Genomic DNA, 19,812 nt, shown 5'->3' on the forward strand with positions numbered 1-19,812 from the left:
ATATATATATATAAAACACCTAAATATTTAAGGTCAGGTGAAGACCAAGAAAAAAGTATCCATTAAGTCTATGTGTAAAAAAGTAAATGTGAAGACTCGCAAGGCAACATGATTGTACATCTATATTTTGAAGGTCTACATTAAAATATAACAATGCATTCCTGACAGTATCACATACATGAGTCTCATATGCAAAAATGGAATTGGAGCCTGTAGAGGACATCAGAGGCCTGTACTACAAAGCAAGATCAACATGCCCTGGATTTCTTTCAGTTACCCGGCTTCACTAACCCTAACAACCGCGGTCCCACATAAGCTGTGTCACGGACGGTGGTTATCAACTAGTTCAATCAACCCAGGGTTTCCCAATCTAGAGACGCACAAGTTCACATAAAAGAGGCGGTGTTTGCACAGCATGACCAATCGCAAACATCTACCAGAGCCGCATAGTTTACATAAGAATAGCAAACTATAATTCTACATAAATATGTAGAACACAGACACAGTTTAACAGGCAAAACACAATACAGTCGCTGCTTCCTAAAACAGGAAGGAAATCCAGCAAAAAAATAGCAGTTGCTGTAGATGCGTAAATCACAACGCTTATCAATATCACTTCCTCATCAGCCAGGCACAAAATCTGACCATAATTACACTTGTGCTTTCCATAAACTGTCATTGCTTTAGCCTATTATTTCAGTTGCAACCCTGGCAGTGGAAGCGATCGTGAGTGCAAATAAAACATATAAAAACATAATTCAAACCACTGTGCGCATTGGCAACACACGGCTAAAGAAGCCAACAAATAGCCTATATGTAATTCCCTCCCATTAAAATCTATATATTTCATAAAAATACCAATCAGGGAATGTTAACTTTTATGAGCGCACCCCTCTCTGTCCCTCTCTCTCTCTCTCTCTCTCTCTCTCTCTCTCTCTCTCTCTCTCTCTCTCTCTCTCGGCGCACCGAGCTCCGCCTGATCTTCTAAGAACGGTGACGTCGTTATCAATAGAGTATTGATTGGTCAGTAGGTGGTGCTTTTACACCGGTTGATCTCTGATCTCCAACATAACCTGCTCCCGACCAGGTTAGGCGTTCAGCATAAGTTACCACGGCGATTGAACCTGGTAACAAGTGATCCACCTTTGTGATACAGAAAACCCTGGGTTGTACCTGAAGTTACCTCGTTAACGCCAAATCTTGCTTCGTAGTACATGCCTCTGAATGATTATTTGTTGCATTTATTTGTTGTCTACCTGCAAGACAGCATTTAATCATGATAGGTTACTTTTCTTTCCCATCTCCAACTTTATAGACTTAAAAAATTAAACGTATTGTGGTGGAAGTTTTCCTTGAAGCAACAGCGTTAGTGATATTCATGATAAAATCAAAACGAATAACGACTGTTTGAGAATTAAACCAAAGTTTGGTCTTTGAGTATTTATTTACATTTGCAAATGGAGAAAACAGTTTCAAAGGTAAACGCAGCACAACTGAAAATGTCTTTCTAACCTAAAATCTAAACATCCAAACATCATATAGTGAAGACCTCTGTTAAGCCACCCCTCTAAATGTATCTTTTAGCATGGCCATAGTTGAAGAGAGGACATCATTAACAGTCACACCATTGTCTCACCTTACCCTCTGCTCTCTGTTCCTAACATTAGCCTAAACAACAGTTTATCTCAGGAGACAGAAAGCTACGTAGTTCTCACTGTCGTAAACAGTCATCGGCCTTCTCCACTTCTATCTAAGCAAAAAGTCAACAATGTGAGGAGCTTCAAGCTAGCTAGTTTGAATCTACACATGAAGAAGCTAAATCTTGTGGCATTATAAAACAATCTTTAAACAAATGGTTAATATCATTAAACAAATGGTTAAAATAAAATTTCCCACCACAGTTCACCCTTTTGATTACAAAATAATCACAAAAATAAATTTAACTTTTAAAGATTCATTAATCACATCTTACTTCTTAAGATTCAAACATATGGATATACTTGTCTATTGAAACAAATGCTGTTTTTCAAAGAGGTACAAAAAAAACCTTTTAATAGTCGCGAGCGTTCACGTCAAAAAAAAATAATCAGTCTCACACAGTATCAGAGACGGTGTCCAAACAATATTATCATATTCAGAAAGACGTCAGAAGGCTCAATCATACAGTATTTACCCATACAGCGACATCGTTCAATGTAGTACATGTTTCAGATTCTTCATGAGGCTGTAATTAATTTACCCAATGCCATCAAATGCTTCCCTCTTTTGGTTATTTTAATATAAATCAATTGAAACACACTTAGTGCAATTATCAAAGCTCTCACAGAGGGAAAGTTGAGAAGAATCAGAATCAAACTGACCCCTCCTTGTCTCTAACATCAATGTTTTGCAAACAGTGAGAAAAACTCCAGTTTTCCCCGATTGATTTCAGAGATAGCACAGAAACGCCGTCTGTCAGGCTGATCTCTGAATTGATTTCCCTCGTAGGTGACTCAGCAGAGGATTGGCTCGTCACTTGTTGCAGGTTGTAGAAAAACCTGTCCTCTCCTCCTCCGGAACCTTTTGTAGTGATGCGTGTATCCAGGTGACTCTCCCTCGAACCTTTCACTGCCCCGTGTCACTGGAACGATCGCAATGGTCTCTGTCACCGTCTATTTGCCAATCCTTCCTCCTGAAGTTGTTATCACCACGGAATCCCCAGGCTTGACACCTGGATTCTCATGGCCAAAAGAGCAGAAGAAAATTCTAACACAATAACCTACCCTAACCTATCATTTCCCTTATACTGCCGTGGAAGAAATAGGTGTTTTTTATTATGGGCCTCTCCCTACCTATGTATAAATAAAGAAAGAAAATCTTTAGAACAAAATTTTTTAGAGCAGATCAGAATCAACAAAACAAAAACAATTACTATTGCATCCCCTTACACTACTGTGTCAATCAGGGGGTAGATGATCCTTTTGATTACAGTTGAACTATAAATTTTGTGTTCTCATCTGAGCAGATTTTTTAAATGTTCAATTGTTAACTATTCTAGCACTATGGTTATTCAAGGTCTTTTAAACTGGAGCTACAGTGATGTCACAACAAATTTTTCAAACATCTTTAGAAAAATCAACCTATATCTGAGGAAAAAATAAATTTTAACACTAAAATTATTTAACACTATTTATTTCCCTTGCTACTTTTCCCTACCATTATTAAACCCCTTATTTATCATTGCTACTATATCCCTCCTATGTGAGACATGACAAAGCTCATGACTCAAAAGCAATATAAATAATCTGTTTAATATTCTAATCCTTAACATTGTTCTAGGTTTTACAGAAAATCCGGTTTATCAGTAACAAAAGTTCAATAAATAATTTCTTTAGATGAAATTCACCACAGTAAAGTGTTTCAACGTCAACATCAACTAATGTAGTTTAGACAATTGGTGACATAGCAACTGAAAAACTCATTAGAGTATGATATAAAGTACTGCTTTTAGGATTAAATCTCATTTAAACCTTCATTTATCCAATATCACCATTAAACTAAGACGACTTACCCAAAATACATTGTTTATGTCCTTTTTTATCTACAGTTTACAAACCAAAGTACCACTAATTACCATCTGCTAGTTCCAAGAATCATTACAAATTAAAGTTTTTAGCCTTATAAAGCACACCTAAGCACGTCTAGAGATCTATTTAAGATCTATCTAAGATCTATTTATCCAAATCGTTACCTGTAATGGGAAACATATCACATCATATAACATTCAACAAAAGTGTATATCAAAATCAATTTTCTTAACCAAAATTTCACTTGTACTACTCATGTTTGGTTTTAGCTTGTGTCTTATCTCTGTGTGGTGTGTGTGTCTCCTCCTCTGGCTGTCCTCTCTCAAAGAAAGAAGGATTTCTGCAGGGTACATACAAACACAGTTATTCTTTTTGTAATTTATGGCATCATTAATTAACAACTCAATGTATTTCTCACAAAGGTGTGTCAAGGTGTACAGCTTACCATCACCCAGAACTATAAAACGATATTTACTGTCTTTTCTACTGGAACTCTGAGAAAAGAAAAATGTTAGACGAAACCACAGAGAATCAAAACATTTAACATTCCCTGCAGAATGTTATGTTTAGCTGTGGGAGACATTAGGTGCTCGAGCATAGACCCATTGCATTTACTGCTTGAAGGTCCTAAATAAAACAAAACTTTAACATTTGTAATTAAAATGATTTTTCTTATTTATGTTACTTGAGAGAATAAGTGTACGTGTTGGAGAATCTAAACACGGAACTATAAACCCCATCCGTCAATAAAGAGTTCAAAACTTCTATCGATTACTTCCTGTTTTAGCGTGTACTGATGTATTCTGGGGCCTGTAGTCCGAACGCAACTTGATGACTACAGGTTGACAATTTGTCTATCAATCCACATCACATTTGTGTGTTTTGCCCAGAGATAACGCTGTACCTGAGACAAAAAGTGGTGTAACATCAGTAGATAAAAATGTTGTTTTTACCGTGCGAATATTCCTGTCGCAGTCACACGTTCACTGAATATCTGAACACTGTGAATAAAAGACATACGCTGTTGTTGTATGGGTTTTCTATAGTCTCCTTTCGATGGAGACAAATAAACACATTATCAATAGTGTCAGTCCAGTCAGTCAATTTTTACAAATAGTCACAAGGTGTCCTGCGTCTGTCTCCTCTTCTGTTGGAGACAAAGAAACGTGAATGTGAGCTTTTGAGTTAGAATTTCTGAAAAACTTCTGTAGTTTATCAGTCAAGGTAACAGCCACTGGACTTGTGTATATGCCAGTAGACAAAAGAAAACTCATGCTCGTCCTTAGATTTGTTCAAAAAAACTTTTCCAACGTAATCTTCATCAGGGTCAAAAAGTGACCAAAAGGAATGCATGTAATATTTGTGATTCCTTAAACTTAACTACAGGTGTCCCAATTTGTTTTACCATAGTCAGGAGATTAACAGACTGACATGGTACGTGTTCCATTATAATTTGTAGCAAATCCGTACTTTTAGGCTGCAACAAAAATATGTCAGCCAAAGAGTGATTTTTATCAAACCGCACAACGTTAAAGCCAGTGGGCAGAAAAATAAACATTCCTAAGACCCGTGGGTGAAAGAATGACTTCAATTTCAAATAGATATTTTCAAATCTCTGCCCAATAAATTTACAGGACAGTCAGATGGAAGGGAGAAAGAAACAATGAACATTTTCCTTTCTAATCTAGTTCAGGATCCTAAGGATCTGAACACACACATATAATAAGAATGGTGAACTTTCCTGAGATAACCATTCTTCTAACCATTTCTCTAAAGAGAAAAAAAACTAGTTTACCAGAGAGCTTCTGATTTGAAGAACAAAGATCTTCACTAAACCCAAATTATTGCTCCTGAATCAACTAAAACTCCAATTTTCTTCCCTTGTATAATTAACACCATGCCAGGCAATTTGTATACACACCAGACAAACACATTGAATATGTGGACATATTTTCCAAAAGTCGTTTCTATTCAATGTGCAGTATTTTGCGTCTAATTTGATCTGTCTATCGTGTAGGGTGTGTTTGTAGCATGCAAAAAAGCGTGTCTTCATTGCAAGCATGTATATGTACGTGTATGTCTGTATAAACCGTTTTTAGGGATCTGGCAGTCCCAACATCGGGGGAGACTGCAGAGCCAGTTTCATATTCATGATCGCTTATTGGTTGTCAGGTTTCATGCAGTCAGAGGCAGGGCTGATGACAGACGCTGCCTCAGTGAGGTCATTTTAGCCACACTGTAATTAACAAAAGTGGTTATGTCAGATGCATCATTACGAGAAATTCTCAATCCGTCAGGTGTTGAGGTTAACCCAATGTTAAAAGTGCACATTAAATCACTACCTAAGCCAAATAAGTGGACATAATCATACACCAAGAATTGTTTTTCCCATGTACAGGAGAGAGGAACAGAGAATTGTTCTCTTACTGTTTGACCTGCAGCCCCAATTGACCAAATAGAATGATCAAATAATCTTCAGTGTCAAATCTATATTTCTAATAATCAAGTTATGTGAATGGAACCCCTTTAACTTTACACTCAGTAGTAGGCATTTTCTTCTAGGTTTCAGAAGATAACATATTATAATGGTTTAACTGATTAGATTCTTTTTCAGAACTTTCTAACCTATCAATTGTCCCTAATAGCAAAAACAAAAACAGTGTATCAGTGCAAAGCATTTCTTCATTGCATGAAGCGAGTGTGTGTGTGTGTGTGTGTGTGTGTGTGTGTGTTAGCACTACCTTCCTCATCAGCTGTTGGACTCAGTCAAACAGAGGGACAGGTGTTTTTCTCTGTCTAAGTTTTTTTTTTGCTTTTTCTTCCGGCAGTTACATACCCAATGTCCAAAGTCCTTGCAGTACCAACACTGGTCTGGTTTGTTGGACTGATCATTTTGCCCACGGTACCCGCCTCGGCACTTCTCTGGCTCAACCACGTCCTTCGTGGGAGCGGCCTTTTTCGGGTCCGCGCTCCATATGTTGCCCACCAGCCTGTTGTAACATGCAGTCAATCGCTTCAAACATGGTTTTCTCACGTACTCGTTGGTCTTTCCACCCGATGCAGGTGTGACGGATGCTGTCGGTCCTGTCCGATTGTTGAGTCTGTGTCCTCTTCGTCCCTCCGTTTCTCTGGTTTTTAGAGAAAGCTCAGAACATGGGCTTTGGTTAGAACTGATAAGGAGGTTATTGGTGCATGTGTGTTTTTGCATCTTTCCCTACTTTGTTTTTCCTATACTCAGTAGCTTTAAATCCTGTGTCTTAAATATTGATTTTCCTATTCATTTTCTTTCTACTTCTTCTAAAATCTTGCTTTAACACTCTCAGTGTCTTTGTACACAAAGATCCGTTTCTCGGAAAGCCAAAGCTTTTTGACTAGTATGACAGACATTGCAAACATTCCGGTCCATATTTATGAGTCATTCACCCACAATGGGTCCAGTTGCATCACTGGGACGGGGAATTTCTTCTTCCATGATTGATCCTTGGACCTTCTAGTATACTATGTCTTGGTCGATGTGATCGTCACCACACCGCAAGGTTATTTGTTCCGGAAACTTGCGTGAAAACCTGTGTACAGCCCTGCGGACAAAATCAACTTAATAGTCAAATAACTCAACCTATTTAGTATGTTTTGCCTTGTTGCAGTCTGTCTCTAAATAATCAAGAGGTTCTCTTAGAGTAACGTTACAACCCAGACTGTCCTGCAGGTTGTCTTTAAAGGGTCCAGAACTCGTTTAGAGTTTAGACTATTTGTTTTTGTTCGGGAAACTTGTATGAAAAACCCGGTGCAACCCTGCAGTCAAAAATCTCTTAAATAGTTAACTATTTTTTGTTTTGTTTTACTCTGCAGTCTGCCTCTTTAATCAAGAAACGTGCTATCAGTTTCGTAGATGAATTCTTTAGGCCTTGCCTACTGTTCTGCCAGTTCTCTTACTGGTCTTGTCCGTCAATCAATTGTCTTATCACCATATGAGAATTCAATCATAAATATGTCCGACGTTGTCCGTGTCTACCAAAAGATGTCATTCATGACCTCAGTTATATCTTTGTCCTATCTAATGACCCAAAAAAATACCTGTTACTCACTTCCCAAAAGTCAGAATTAGTTTCATTTATTCTCTTTAGTTAAAGAGAATGATTCGCCAATTATTCATTACTTAATTCATTTAGCAACGGTTGCTTGTTTAGAATGTTTTGAACAAACCTTGAATTCACAATCCAATTGTAATTAATCAATTTTATCTTACCGTGCTGCTTGAAATCTCTTCCTGTTCGTTTTTAACGGAGTGGAAAACAGTCAAGAGCGCTCCGCGGTCCTAACCCTCCTCTCTCTGAAAAACCTTTTTAAGGTTAGAGGTATGAGGCAGGTGATTTTTGATCCCTGGATAGCCAGTCATCAGCGACCCAACGGAGCTCTTTTTCTCTGTTAACTCAACCGTCCTGCTAGACAACGCCAAATTGTGGTGGAAGTTTTCCTTGAAGCAGCAGCGTTAGTGATATTCATGATATTCATATTCAAATAAAAAAAACGAATAACAACTGTTTGAGAATTAAACCAAAGTTTGGTCTTTGAATATTTATTTACATTTGCAAATGGAGAAAACAGTTTCAAAGGTAAACGCAGCACAACTGAAAATGTCTTTCTAACCTAAAATCTAAACATCCAAACATCATATAGTGAAGACCTCTGTTAAGCCACCCCTCTAAATGTGTCTTTTAGCATGGCCATAGTTGAAGAGAGGACATCATTAACAGTCACACCATTGTCTCACCTTACCCTCTGCTCTCTGTTCTTAACATTAGCCTAAACAACATTTTTATCTCAGGAGACAGAAAACTACGTAGTTCTCACTGTTGTAAACAGTCATCGGCCTTCTCCACTTCTATCTAAGCAAAAAGTCAACAATGTGAGGAGCTTCAAGCTAGTAAAACTAAATAACTCTCTAGGCTATAGTTCACGGTTGCCAACTATTTCACTTGGAGTCTTTTGAATCTACACATGAAGAAGCTAAATCTTGTGGCGTTATAAAACAATCTTTAAACAAATGGTTAAAATAAAATTTGCCACCACAGTATGTTGAACCACTAGGTTTTTTTTGGGAACTCTTTTTCTGATGTGCTGACTCCTTTCCAGCCGAGATTATAAGCAAATACAGCAATTACTAATATATTTGAGCCAAACATCATTTTCAGTGTGTTCAGTTTTACATTATTATTGTATAAACATACGTTTAAAGACTGCACATGGTGACAATAATAAGGAAATGAGGTGCTGACTGGATGAAAGCTCTACAGTTGACATATATATCTATATACTGTATATTTCAGCCTGGATTAAACACATTGACATCATCTACATGGACACAGCATTGTGGAGGAGTTGGGTCTGTGTATATGCAACACAGTCTCACGGCAGTTCGTCAAATGGTCATGTTATTTTTAATCTATTGATTCGTGTTCACAGGGACGTTTTTCTTGTTTTTTACGTGGTGGCCAGCACAAAATGGTCTATATCAAGGGTGTCAAACTCAAATACACAGTGGGCCGAGATTAAAAAATTGCTATAAGTCAAGGGCCGGACGGGTTCAACGTTTATTGAAAACTTATTGAAACAACCTTATTATTATTATTATTATGAACCTGAAACCAACAAGGCCTATATTATTGCCTATAAAACAACATTAATTAGGAAATAAAAGAAATAAAAATAATAAATAAATAAAATCAGTTTCACTAATTTCTTATGGCTCTATCTGCAGTTTTTCCAGAGTAATTTCAAGTGAAAACATTTTCTACAGGCAAACAACAGCCAAATGTTATTTACTTCAAAAGGAAAATCAAATGTCCTGTAGTAGCCAGAGAAAAAAAATGCAAAAATGAAACTGCATTAAAGACTGAAAATGCGTCACAGCACCGTTTGCTGCTCTGAAATGCTCACTGGTATGAGCCAGATGCTTGGTGTCTCATCTTGGATACAAGTTCATCAATGTCTGGGGTGAGGCTCTGACCTGAGGAAATCCTAAGGATTGAGTGAAGGTGTTCATCAGTAAGACGACTCCTGTGTGAAGTTTTGTTTATCTTCATCAAAGAGAAGAGTTGTTCACACAAGTATGTGCTGCCCAACATACAGAGCGTTTGAGCAGCCTGGGAGCGCTTCTGGGGCATTGTATCGGGGATGAAATGTGGAAACTTTGCAGCGCCCACAGACTCATATTTTGCCTTCAGTGTGTCACTACATTGGAGCTCAATCAGCTCCATTTGGAGGTTTGATGGTGCGCTTTCCATGTCGGCTGTAAATGGATTACTGAGCAGTTCAAACCTGCTTTTTCGGGCTTCAAAATCGGCAAATCGCCGTGTGAAGTCAGCACCAAGTATGCCGAATTTTTCAGCAAACTGTGCAGTTGGGAAAACGGCGGCAGTGACCTGCTCTTTCATTGTTTGGCAGTGCGGAAAATGGCTCAAGTTTTCTTGCAGCATCTGCGTCTCCCACAGGCGCAGCTTGGTTTTAAAAGCCCTCACTGTAGCGTACATGTCAGTGATGACACGGCCCCGTCCCTGAAGCTGCAGGTTGAGCGCATTCAGGTGGCTCGTGATGTCACACAGAAACGCCACTTCACACAGAAACTTTTTAGTTCGGAGCTCTGTTGTGTCTTTCCCTTTGCTTTCCTTGAACTCACAGATCTCCTTACGCAACTCGAAAAATCTTTCCAGCACCTTTCCCTGGCTTAGCCATCGCACCTCTGTGTGATAGGGCAAGTCACCATATTCTGAACTTAACTCCGCCAGAAAAGACTTGAACTGGCGGTGATTTAAACCTTTGGCTCTGATAAAGTTAACCGCTCGTGTTATGATGCTCATCACATGTTCCATTTTCAAGGCTTTGCCACACAAGGATTCCTGGTGTATGATGCAGTGATAAGCTGTCAGCTCACCTGTGACGTTTTCCTCCTGCGTCTTTTCTCAGATCCTCCCCACCAATCCACTTTTTTGACCGCACATCGCAGGCGCTCCATCTGTTGTCAGTCCCACAAGTTTATCCCACGGCAACCCCATTTTATCTACACATCTGGACACCTCTTCAAAGATATCTTTCCCCATAGTTGTGCCATGCATTGATTGTAATCCCAAAAACTCTTCTGTTACGCACAGGCTTGAGTCCACTCCACGGATGAAAATTGACAGCTGGGCAGTATCAGAAGTGTCGGTGCTCTCATCCACAGCAAGGGAGTATGCGATGAAATTGTTTCCCTTTCTCACAAGCTGTTGTTGGAGATTGGCAGCAAGGTGACGCACACGGTCAGGAACAGTGTTTCGGCTGAGGCTCACATTTAAAAATGCTTGCCATTTTTCTGGGCACACGGCGTCGCAAACTTTAATCATGCAGTTTTTGACAAATTCCCCCTCGGTAAAGGGCCGGGCTGATTTTGCAACCTCTGCTGCCACAATAAAACTGGCATTAACAACAGCCTCGCTTTGTGATTTGGCTTTAGTGAACATAGCCTGCTGTGACACCAGACTTCTTTTTAACTCTTCTACCTTCTGTAGCCTTTGTGTCGTGTCCAGATGCTTGTATTTGTCGTGGTGCTTCGTTTCATAGTGTCTTCTTATGTTGTATTCTTTCATTACAGACACACTGTCTCCGCACAGGAGACACACAGCTTTGCCCTTTACATCCGCAAACATATACTGTGCCTCCCACCTGTCTTGAAAACACCTGTTTTCAAAGTCCACCTTTCGTTTAGCCATTTTTTGGGGAGAGGGTTAGTTGACGATTGGGGCATGCTTTCGCGAGCCTGTGATTGACGTGCCGACGCACGGCAAGTGCATTGTGGGATTTGTACTATTATGGTGGTGATAGTAAATACATTTTGTCATGCGGGCCAAAGATAATTAATTCGCGGGCCGGATGTGGCCCGCGGGCCTTGAGTTTGACACATGTGGTATATATGGAGATTAACGGGGAAAGCAAACGTCACACCCGAGGGGAGGATGCCTCACGTGCCGCGAAACGGCCGTGGGGGACGTGCGACAATAACAAGATGGCGGAGGTTGGGTTAAGGAAAATAACAACGGGGAAAGGACGCCTCACACGCCAGGAGATGGCCGCAGGGAACGAGCGACAATAATGGGACGGTTAACGGGGGAACAAAGCGCCACACGTGGGCAATCCCCGGCCTCCGGGGTGAAAGTTCTGAATTGTTTGACCCATCCACCACCCCAACCAACCTCCTTATGTGGATTTTCGGCATTTCATACTACTCGCTACCATAGTCGTGCTGTGACCACGACATATGCTTCCCAATTAAATACATTAGTTTACATTTTCGTGCTGGCCACCACGAAAAATACGACAAAAACGTCCCCATGAACCAATCAATAGATTAAATAACGTGACCATTTCACAAACTGCCGTGAAACTGGGTTGGTTGGTGTGTTTTGCGCATAGGCTTTTACTTTTGCCATCTGCGCATCTGGGCATATTGAGCCGCATAAGACTGCCTGCTGGTGGGCTGACCCTCTTCTATCTCTGATTCATAAATCTCCTCTTCTTCCTCATCTACTTCTTCGTACTCTTCTTCCTCCGGCTCTTCATCCTCCATGCCTCTCTGGCGTTGTAAGTTGCTGCGAGCCTGCAAATTGAATTAGGTGAGAATTATCAGGCTCAGTGAGTGATGGTTTCAAATCAGAGATCTTCAACACGGGGTCCTCAGAATCAATGCAGGGGGGCCTCCAAATGAGGTTTAATATAACAAAATTTAAAAAGTCTTAACATGAATGCACCATATTATTAGCGGATATAAATTCCCACTGGCCTATATGTAAGGTAGTCACTAAGATAGCCATCCTCAGATACAGTTAAGGATTCACTGTGCCACATGTTTGTGGAACCTTAAAACATGACTTATAAAATCATGCCCACAATTAATATTGTAATAGCTTGCTAATCTATGCATTAAAAAGGTATAAAGGCTTTAGGCTGCCCTACACTTTTGTAGGCCCAGTTTAATATGCAACTTCATTTTATTAGTAGTAGGGCGTCCCTGATCTGTCTCTCTTTCAGTGGAGAGGTCCTTGGTTCTAAAAAGTCTAAGCTCCCTGCCTTAAAAGTTTTTTTTTTTAACGTATACCCTAATTTCCTATACATTGGTGTTTAAGTGACCACGAACCAAGCTACGATGTAATCCTATAGGTCAAATGCGCACCGTCAATTTCTAAACACAAAAAGTTCTGTTTTTGCCACTGACCTTATGGGAAGGATCCCTTTTTGTTAAGGAGTACAATCTTTTTGTTTAACCAGAAACAGCCCTGAAAATCGCCATCGCCAAACTCACCAGACTCTATTTAAATAAACAGTACTTTTAGCATGTATAGAGCCAGTGTATTTCTGAATGTAAATCGGTAAATTAAGGGTTTATTTCAACCAAACCAGAGTGGTGATTGTTGGAACAGTGGAAAGACAGAACCAAGGCAGCTTTTGATAGTTAGTTAGTGATTTTGGGGAGGTTTTATTGTTAAACAAAACGGATCTTACTCTTTATGTGCCTTTTTTTAAATCCACTTTTAGTGGATGTAAATTGAAGGAGCGCAATTGACCATTGGCATAACATTGTTGTTTGTTTCAACTTTCTTAATACAGGACCAACATTAAAGATTGTTGTTCCCATTAATCACTGGAAAATAGGGTCCATGTTGAAGAATACCAATGTAAGCCTTTGAAGTGGCCATATCATGCTCATTTCAGGTTCATAATTGTATTTTGAGGTTGTACCAGAATAGGTTTACATGGTTTAATTTTCAAAAAACACCATATTTTTGTTGTACTGCACATTGCTGCAGCTCCTCTTTTCACGCTGTTTTCAGGTCTTCGTTTTAGCTACAGAGTGAGGCATCTCCCTTCTATACCGTCTTTGTTGGGAGGCGCACATGCACAGTAGCTAGGTAAGGATCTTGTCAGCTAGCGGTTTCTACAACTTCAGTCAGTACATGGCACGATTAGCCAGGAGACTTCTTCTAAACGAGAGCACACTTCCAACTTTGCGTGGAATACCTGCAGAACAGGGACATGGAAGTAGTTCTTTTGTAGATTATGGTGAACTAGTGAGTGTTGTAGCAGTGTTTTGCAATTCAGAACGAGCTAGCGCTAGCATGCTAGCTACGGTTAGCCACCTTGTTTAGTTTTTTTTCCAAGTTGTATGCGTGTGGAAGCACCAGAGACACAAAATAACACCCCAAATCCCAGAAAAAGTGATTTTTTTCATAATATGGGCACTTTAAGGACAGCAATATGAAAATTAACAAGCACTCTCATTCTGTCACTATGGTAACAAAGACATAAGAGCTCACCCTCCTGACTGTGTCTGGGTACTGGCTGTGTTGTTGTCTGTGGTTTGGGCCTGTGGTAGAGGGTAGCGTTGACCTGAGGCTTTGGCCTCTGGGGGAGGCCAGAGGAGGACTGGGGTAGCGGCTCATGAGGGGGGAAGAGTAGCCAGTCAGAGGGGTGTCCAGGCGCCCCTCCGGAATGTCAGGCATTCTAATCCGTCCACTGAACAGCTATGGATTCGAAAAGACAGGGTAATGTTTACTCCAAGCTTGTCGTTATTACCTGCTGATGGAGCTTGAAACTGCAATTATTTCAGAGCACATCTACTCTGTCAGTTCATCTTGTTGACAGCACAATTTTTTTGAAAATTAGCTTATTCAGATATTTTTCAAGTACTCTATATTGACAACATTTCTCTTTCGGGATTGTTCAGGTGCCGCCGGAAATTCTGCCGGATGTCCATCTTTTCGGCCTGATATCAATTCCCTTCCACTTTCTTTGTGTTGCCGTTCTAAACCAGGGAATTTCTGAGGACTATGGTTAACTGCTCCTCAGAGCTCTGCAGGGTAAATCCAGACAGCTAGCTAGACTATCTGTCCAATCTGAGTTTTCTGTTGCACGACTAAAACAACTTTTGAACGTACACGTTCCACCAAAACAAGTTCCTTCCCGAGGCTATTTTGCAGCGGCACCAGGGCTCTGTCCGGCACTTAGCACCGCCCAAAACGATTGTGATTGGTTTAAAGAAACACCAGTAAACCAGAGCACTTTTTCTCTCATCCCGGAATGCTGTGTGGACTGGCCAGACCTTCCTCTGCAGCACTGGGAGGAAGGTCTGGCAATGCGAGACTATGCATGTGTTGATCACTTCTCCACGTTGGCCATGAGGAATTTTTAGACCATTTCCATTTAATTTTGAATGATATTGCTATTTCAGGAATGTCTTTCATGATTCTTCAGTTCATGTCACAGTGTCTCAATTGATTTGAGGCCAAGATTAACATTACTTTTCTTATGTCTAAGCCATTTTCTAGTTAATTTTTCACTGTTTAGGTGTAATTCCATGTTGCATCTCCCAACTTCTCACTACATTAATTACACAATTTTGTTTCACGTGTTATCAACTGCATTAGCTCAAGCTACCTCCAGATCCTTCTGAATGTCCATTGCCTCCAGGTTGTGGTATGTGTGGGCATAGACCTCCAGCGCCTTAGCATGGAAGAGCATCTCTACTGTGATGAAGTCTTTAAAAATCATCTGCCAAAAAACAAAGCAATAGTGGTTGTCAGTGGGACATTGATGCTGGAGGATGTTCGTGTACAGCAGCGGTGGAACAAGTATTCAGATCTTTTACTTCATTAAAAATACTAATACCCCACTGTATAAACTACTGTTACAAGTAAAAGTCCTGTATTGAAAATGTTGCTACTAAAAGTATGTAAGTATCATCAGGAAAATGTACTTAAAGTATTAAAAGTAAAAGTACTCAATGCAGAACTCTCCTCCCATTGTAGTGTGTGTAAAGGATCCAACCAGTTGTGTGTTTAATGGTCTAATCATCTCAGCTGGACTTGTAGGCCGTTATATTGTTGGCTAGTTTACTTTAGAATAAAACATCAGATGTTATAAACTACATGTGTTTTGTGTGCAAAAATCTTAATGTGTAAAGTAACTAGTAACTAAAGCTGTAACAGATGTAGTGGAGTAAAAAGTACAAAATTTCTCCCTGAAATGTAGCAAAGGAGAACATGGCATGAAAAGAAAAGACTCAAGTAAAGTACAAGTACCTCAACATTTGTACTTAAGTACAGCACTTGAGTAAATGTACTTAGTTACATTGCACCACTAGTGTACGGTGGTATGTGTGGAAGTGTGACTGACTTTGATATCCTCCAGTTTCTGTCTCTGGAAGTCTGTGATGGTCTCCTCCAGTTGTTTGATGCTGTGCTGGGCCTTGTTGGAAGCCTTCTGAGCATTTACCTCTGCCTGTCAATGAACACACAATACAGTACACAAAGCTTTACCTCACAGTTGGTATGGGCTGCATGAAGGGTCAGTGATGTGGTGCTATTCATGAGATAAACAAAAAACCATGTGCATTACCTGAGACTGAAAGTTCTTGTCAAGAAAATATTCTCAAGTGTAACTGTGTATAATTTGCAACCATTGTAAACATGTAATGCCTACATGAAAGTATTAACACATAGTATATAAGGCACACTGTTTACCACATGTTTTTTTCATATATGACCAGCATATTTCCAACATTTGTAAGATATAACATCTTATTGATGTTTAATTAGTCAATTAAAGAAATTTCAAATGAATGCATGGTGAAGCAATTGCAGTGTGAATGCTGTATGTTGAAAGGCTAACGTTACACAGGATTGCTGGCTTGACTTGTGTATAAAAGTGAAGTAGTGAGAATAGTTGAAAAAGTGGGAATGGGTTTAATTAGTATAAATGTCACTGAAAAGTTGACCAATACCGTTTGAAAGATGAGGAATATGTATTGATATAATATTGTGTTAAACTGATGCTAAACAGGATTGCTGGCTTTAATTTGAATGAAAAAGCAGCTAAAGGAGAATGATTGAGTCTGAAAAGTGGGAAATGTGCGCATCAGATTAGGGTATCTCAATCAACTGTGTTGAAAATTTTCAGAAAGTATGAATGGGAAATTAAAAGTTGTATAAAACTCCCAGTTAATGAAAGAAAAGAACCAAATGTCCTTTATGAAGGATACAATGCTCTGTAGATCTGCTGGGTTCCTCAGTCGAATTTTCTCCAGTTTCTGCAACTCCTTCAGCTCTTTGTTCAGATCAGTGCTGAACTTCTTGAGATCTATCTGAATGGAAAATACACTGTCAGCTCCCACAACATAGAAAACAAAGGCCAGTCGGTCTTTTTTCATGTTGTGTAAGACTGTCCTTAAAAGACAAAAGACAGTGGTTATTTAATCATAAAATTACCAATGTATTCTTACACCTCCCCTCTAAGAATCACCACCTTAAGGTGCTGGATGGATCGCTGTCACCCCATGACCCTGAAAGCTGTGTTGTGGGGGATAATAGCTCTGGTAGGGTCACTCAAGGCTGGTCCAAGACAAGGGGTCAAGACCGAGAGCAATTCCAGAAACCTTATGGACTGACAACTTTGTAAGGAAGCTACCTCATACAGATTAGGGAGACTGTAATCTATATCGACGACGATTAATTTAGGGGATTGCTCCGGTGCTGCCGGAAGATGTCCCTCATTTTTTCGCCCGGACGTCCACCCTCACCTTCCTCTTTCTTTGCGTTGGCGTTCTAACCTCTGGTGGATTTGTGAGGACTATGGTTAACTGCTCCTCAGATCTCTGAAGGGTAAATCCAGACAGCTAGCTAGACTATCTATCCAATCTGAGTTTTCTGTTGCACGACTAAAACAACTTTTGAACGTTACACACGTTCCACCCAAAAAAGTTCCTTCCCTAGGCTATTTTGCAGAGGCATGTTTGCTCTGTCCGGAGCTTAGCACCACCCAAAACTATTGTTATTGGTTTAAATGAATGTCAATAAACGAGAGCATGTTTCTCTCCCATCCCAGAATGCTGTGTGGACTAGCCAGACCCTCCTGCACAGCTCTGTGAAGGAAGGTCTGACAATGCGAGACTAGTCCATTTATAGTCTTTTAAAGTTATTCTGCCCGGTTTAACCTACAAGACTTAAACAGCTCATGTAGTGTGTTTTGGAGCAATACAAACATCTTCCAACCTCTTTATTGCAGAAACGGACTGCATTTTCTGTCAAGCTGCAAAGAATTACAGCAGTCGCAGATGACGAGGAGCTCAAAAAGACAAACGGTATGAAAAATGCTGTCAGAGAAATCCTCAGAGAAATCATTTCAACTGCTTCCAAGAGCCCAACAAAACAGTATGTGACTGATAGACAAGCTACACAACGTCCTGCTGAAGTATTTCTTGTTTCGCCTTTGCAAGGAAAAAGGCTTGAAGGATGATGATGTCTCTTTACTAGACTATAGTATGTCCAATAAACGATCTGGAAGTGTTTGGTATCTTTGGAAAATCTCGTCTTATATTCAGACCAGTATGGTTATCAGCTGATACTAGTTTCTTGCAGATATATCAATTTCGGAGGCAGACATTTGTAAAGAAACTCACCCTTTTATTTTTGACTATGTCTCCATAGGCTTTTAGAGGAGCAACAACTCTCGTCTCCAGTCTTTCTACCTGCAACAATAAAGCGTTAATCAGTGGTGGAATGTCATTAAGTACATTTACTCCAGTACTGTACTTAACACTTTAGTGTGTAACTTTTGATATTAATGAAAGTCCATTACATTCAAGCCATCGCCAAATTAGTTGCTACAAAGCTAATTAAGACTATGAGCTCAACACAAATCAACAATAAGCTCAAGTGAAGATAATGACCTCTTCTGAAGAGTCCATCGTGATTTTTCAATCCTCCGTGTCCTCCTTGGCTACTAGTAACTGTGTGGAGGAGGGGTGGGGGCGTGTGTGCAATCACAGAAGGCTTGTATCATGTGGACGCGCCAACAGTGTTGTTGTCATTACTAAGAATTCCTCATGGGGGTGACAGAAACTACGCACTATAGCTTTAAGTACAAATGTTGAGGTACTTGTACTTTACTTGGTTCTTTTGTTTTCATGCCCCTTTCTAAAAGTCTGCATTGAAAATGTTACTTAAGTTAAAGTATGTGAGTATCATCAGGAAAATGTACTTAAAGTATTACAAGTAAAAGTACTCAATGCAGAAAAATCATCACATTTTTGAAACCGTAAAGGATCCAACCAGTTGTGTGTTTAATGGTCTCATCATTTCAGCTGGACTTGTAGGCCGTTATATTGTTGGCTAGTTTACTTTAGAATCAACCATCAGATTTTATAAACTACATGGGTTTTATTTGCAAAAATCTTAATGTGTAAAGGAGTTTGATGCAGAGAAAAGAGAGCCGATGCATGCATAAGGACAGTGTCCCTGACCTGGGCCTGCCTGTAGTCCTGCACCATGGCCAGGTCTTCAGCCAGGTTTTTCAGGCCGATCTGGAGCTCGGGGTCCTCTCTGCTGGAGAAGTCATAGAGCTGAGCCACCAGCAGGTCTGCCTTGTCTCTGAGCTTGGCTGTCTTCCTGGTGTAGGAGGCCAGCAGTGAGCAGATCTCACCCAGGTACTTCTCAGCATGTTTCACCGTTTGCTCCATGCTCCGGACGTGGACATCCCTGGTGGACAAATGAAAGGTGCAGTAAGCAATGCTGTGCAAAGATAGTTGATTGTTGTTACTACTGGCTGGCCAGCACTTTATATATATATATATATATATATATATATATATATATATATACTCAGTGATACACCTGCTGAGAAGCCAATTCTGGTTATTGGGAGCTCTATACTGCGATATGTGAAGCCGGCGGCTACAGTACCTACGGTCATATGTGTCGCCGGGGCCAGAGCGGGCGATATGGAAACCCATCTAGAGCTGCTGGCTAAAAAGAACCGTAAATACAGTAAGATCATACTTCACGTAGGGGGTAATGGTCGTAAATCTGAGATCACTAAAATTAATGTTGAGTCACTTTGTGCATACGCAAAGACAATGTCGGACTCAGTAGTTTTCTCTGGACCCCTGCCAAACCTGACCAATGATGAAATGTACAGCCGTACGTCATCCTTCCACCGCTGGTTGTCGGGGTGGTGCCCAGCTAATGATGTGGGCTATGTGAATAACTGGGGGGCGTTCTGGGGAAAGCCTGGTCTGATGGAGAGAGACGGCATTCATTCCACCTGGGACGGAGCCATAAACCATGACAACCCAAGTTTGATATTAGTAATCAGGGGTGCAGTACTACGTGCCCCTCTGTGCTTCCGTTGGAGCAGTCGCCCACTCATAGTCTAAACAAGCACG

At 40.2% G+C, this 19,812-nt stretch overlaps 2 protein-coding genes across 2 annotated transcripts; both read right to left on the reverse strand.

The window, feature by feature from the left end:
* Positions 1-9,495: 9,495 nt before the first annotated feature.
* On the reverse strand, positions 9,496-11,311 carry LOC114548923 (general transcription factor II-I repeat domain-containing protein 2-like). Its single transcript, XM_028568945.1, is given in 1 exon segment — positions 9,496-11,311. A coding segment is annotated over 1 exon segment (1,812 nt). The 3' UTR covers positions 9,496-9,499.
* A 704-nt stretch (positions 11,312-12,015) lies between these two features.
* On the reverse strand, positions 12,016-19,380 carry LOC114549581 (protein FAM92B). The gene is made up of 9 exons (XM_028569958.1): positions 19,331-19,380; positions 18,892-19,126; positions 18,049-18,117; positions 16,633-16,734; positions 15,990-15,995; positions 15,768-15,872; positions 15,030-15,143; positions 13,910-14,116; positions 12,016-12,195 (listed from the first exon to the last, which is right to left on the reverse strand). The coding sequence occupies exons 1-9, from the start codon at positions 19,378-19,380 to the stop codon at positions 12,016-12,018; spliced, it is 1,068 nt and encodes a 355-aa protein (XP_028425759.1).
* Between the last annotated feature and the right edge of the window lie 432 nt (positions 19,381-19,812).

Source organism: Perca flavescens, chromosome 22, assembly GCF_004354835.1.
Source record: "Perca flavescens isolate YP-PL-M2 chromosome 22, PFLA_1.0, whole genome shotgun sequence".
NCBI classification, from domain to species: Eukaryota; Metazoa; Chordata; class Actinopteri; order Perciformes; family Percidae; genus Perca; species Perca flavescens.

Bases quoted from the DNA above. Each gene is read 5' to 3' on its own strand.
- LOC114549581 (XM_028569958.1), bottom strand. From the start codon at position 19,380: ATGGGTTTCCATATCGCCCGCTCTGGCCCCGGCGACACATATGACCGT. The intron at 14,117-15,029 runs GTAGCTTGAGCT...TCGAATCCATAG, and splicing joins ACATTCAGAAGGATCTGGAG to CTGTTCAGTGGACGGATTAG. The intron at 12,196-13,909 runs GTGAGCTCTTAT...TTCAATTTGCAG, and splicing joins ACCCAGACACAGTCAGGAGG to GCTCGCAGCAACTTACAACG.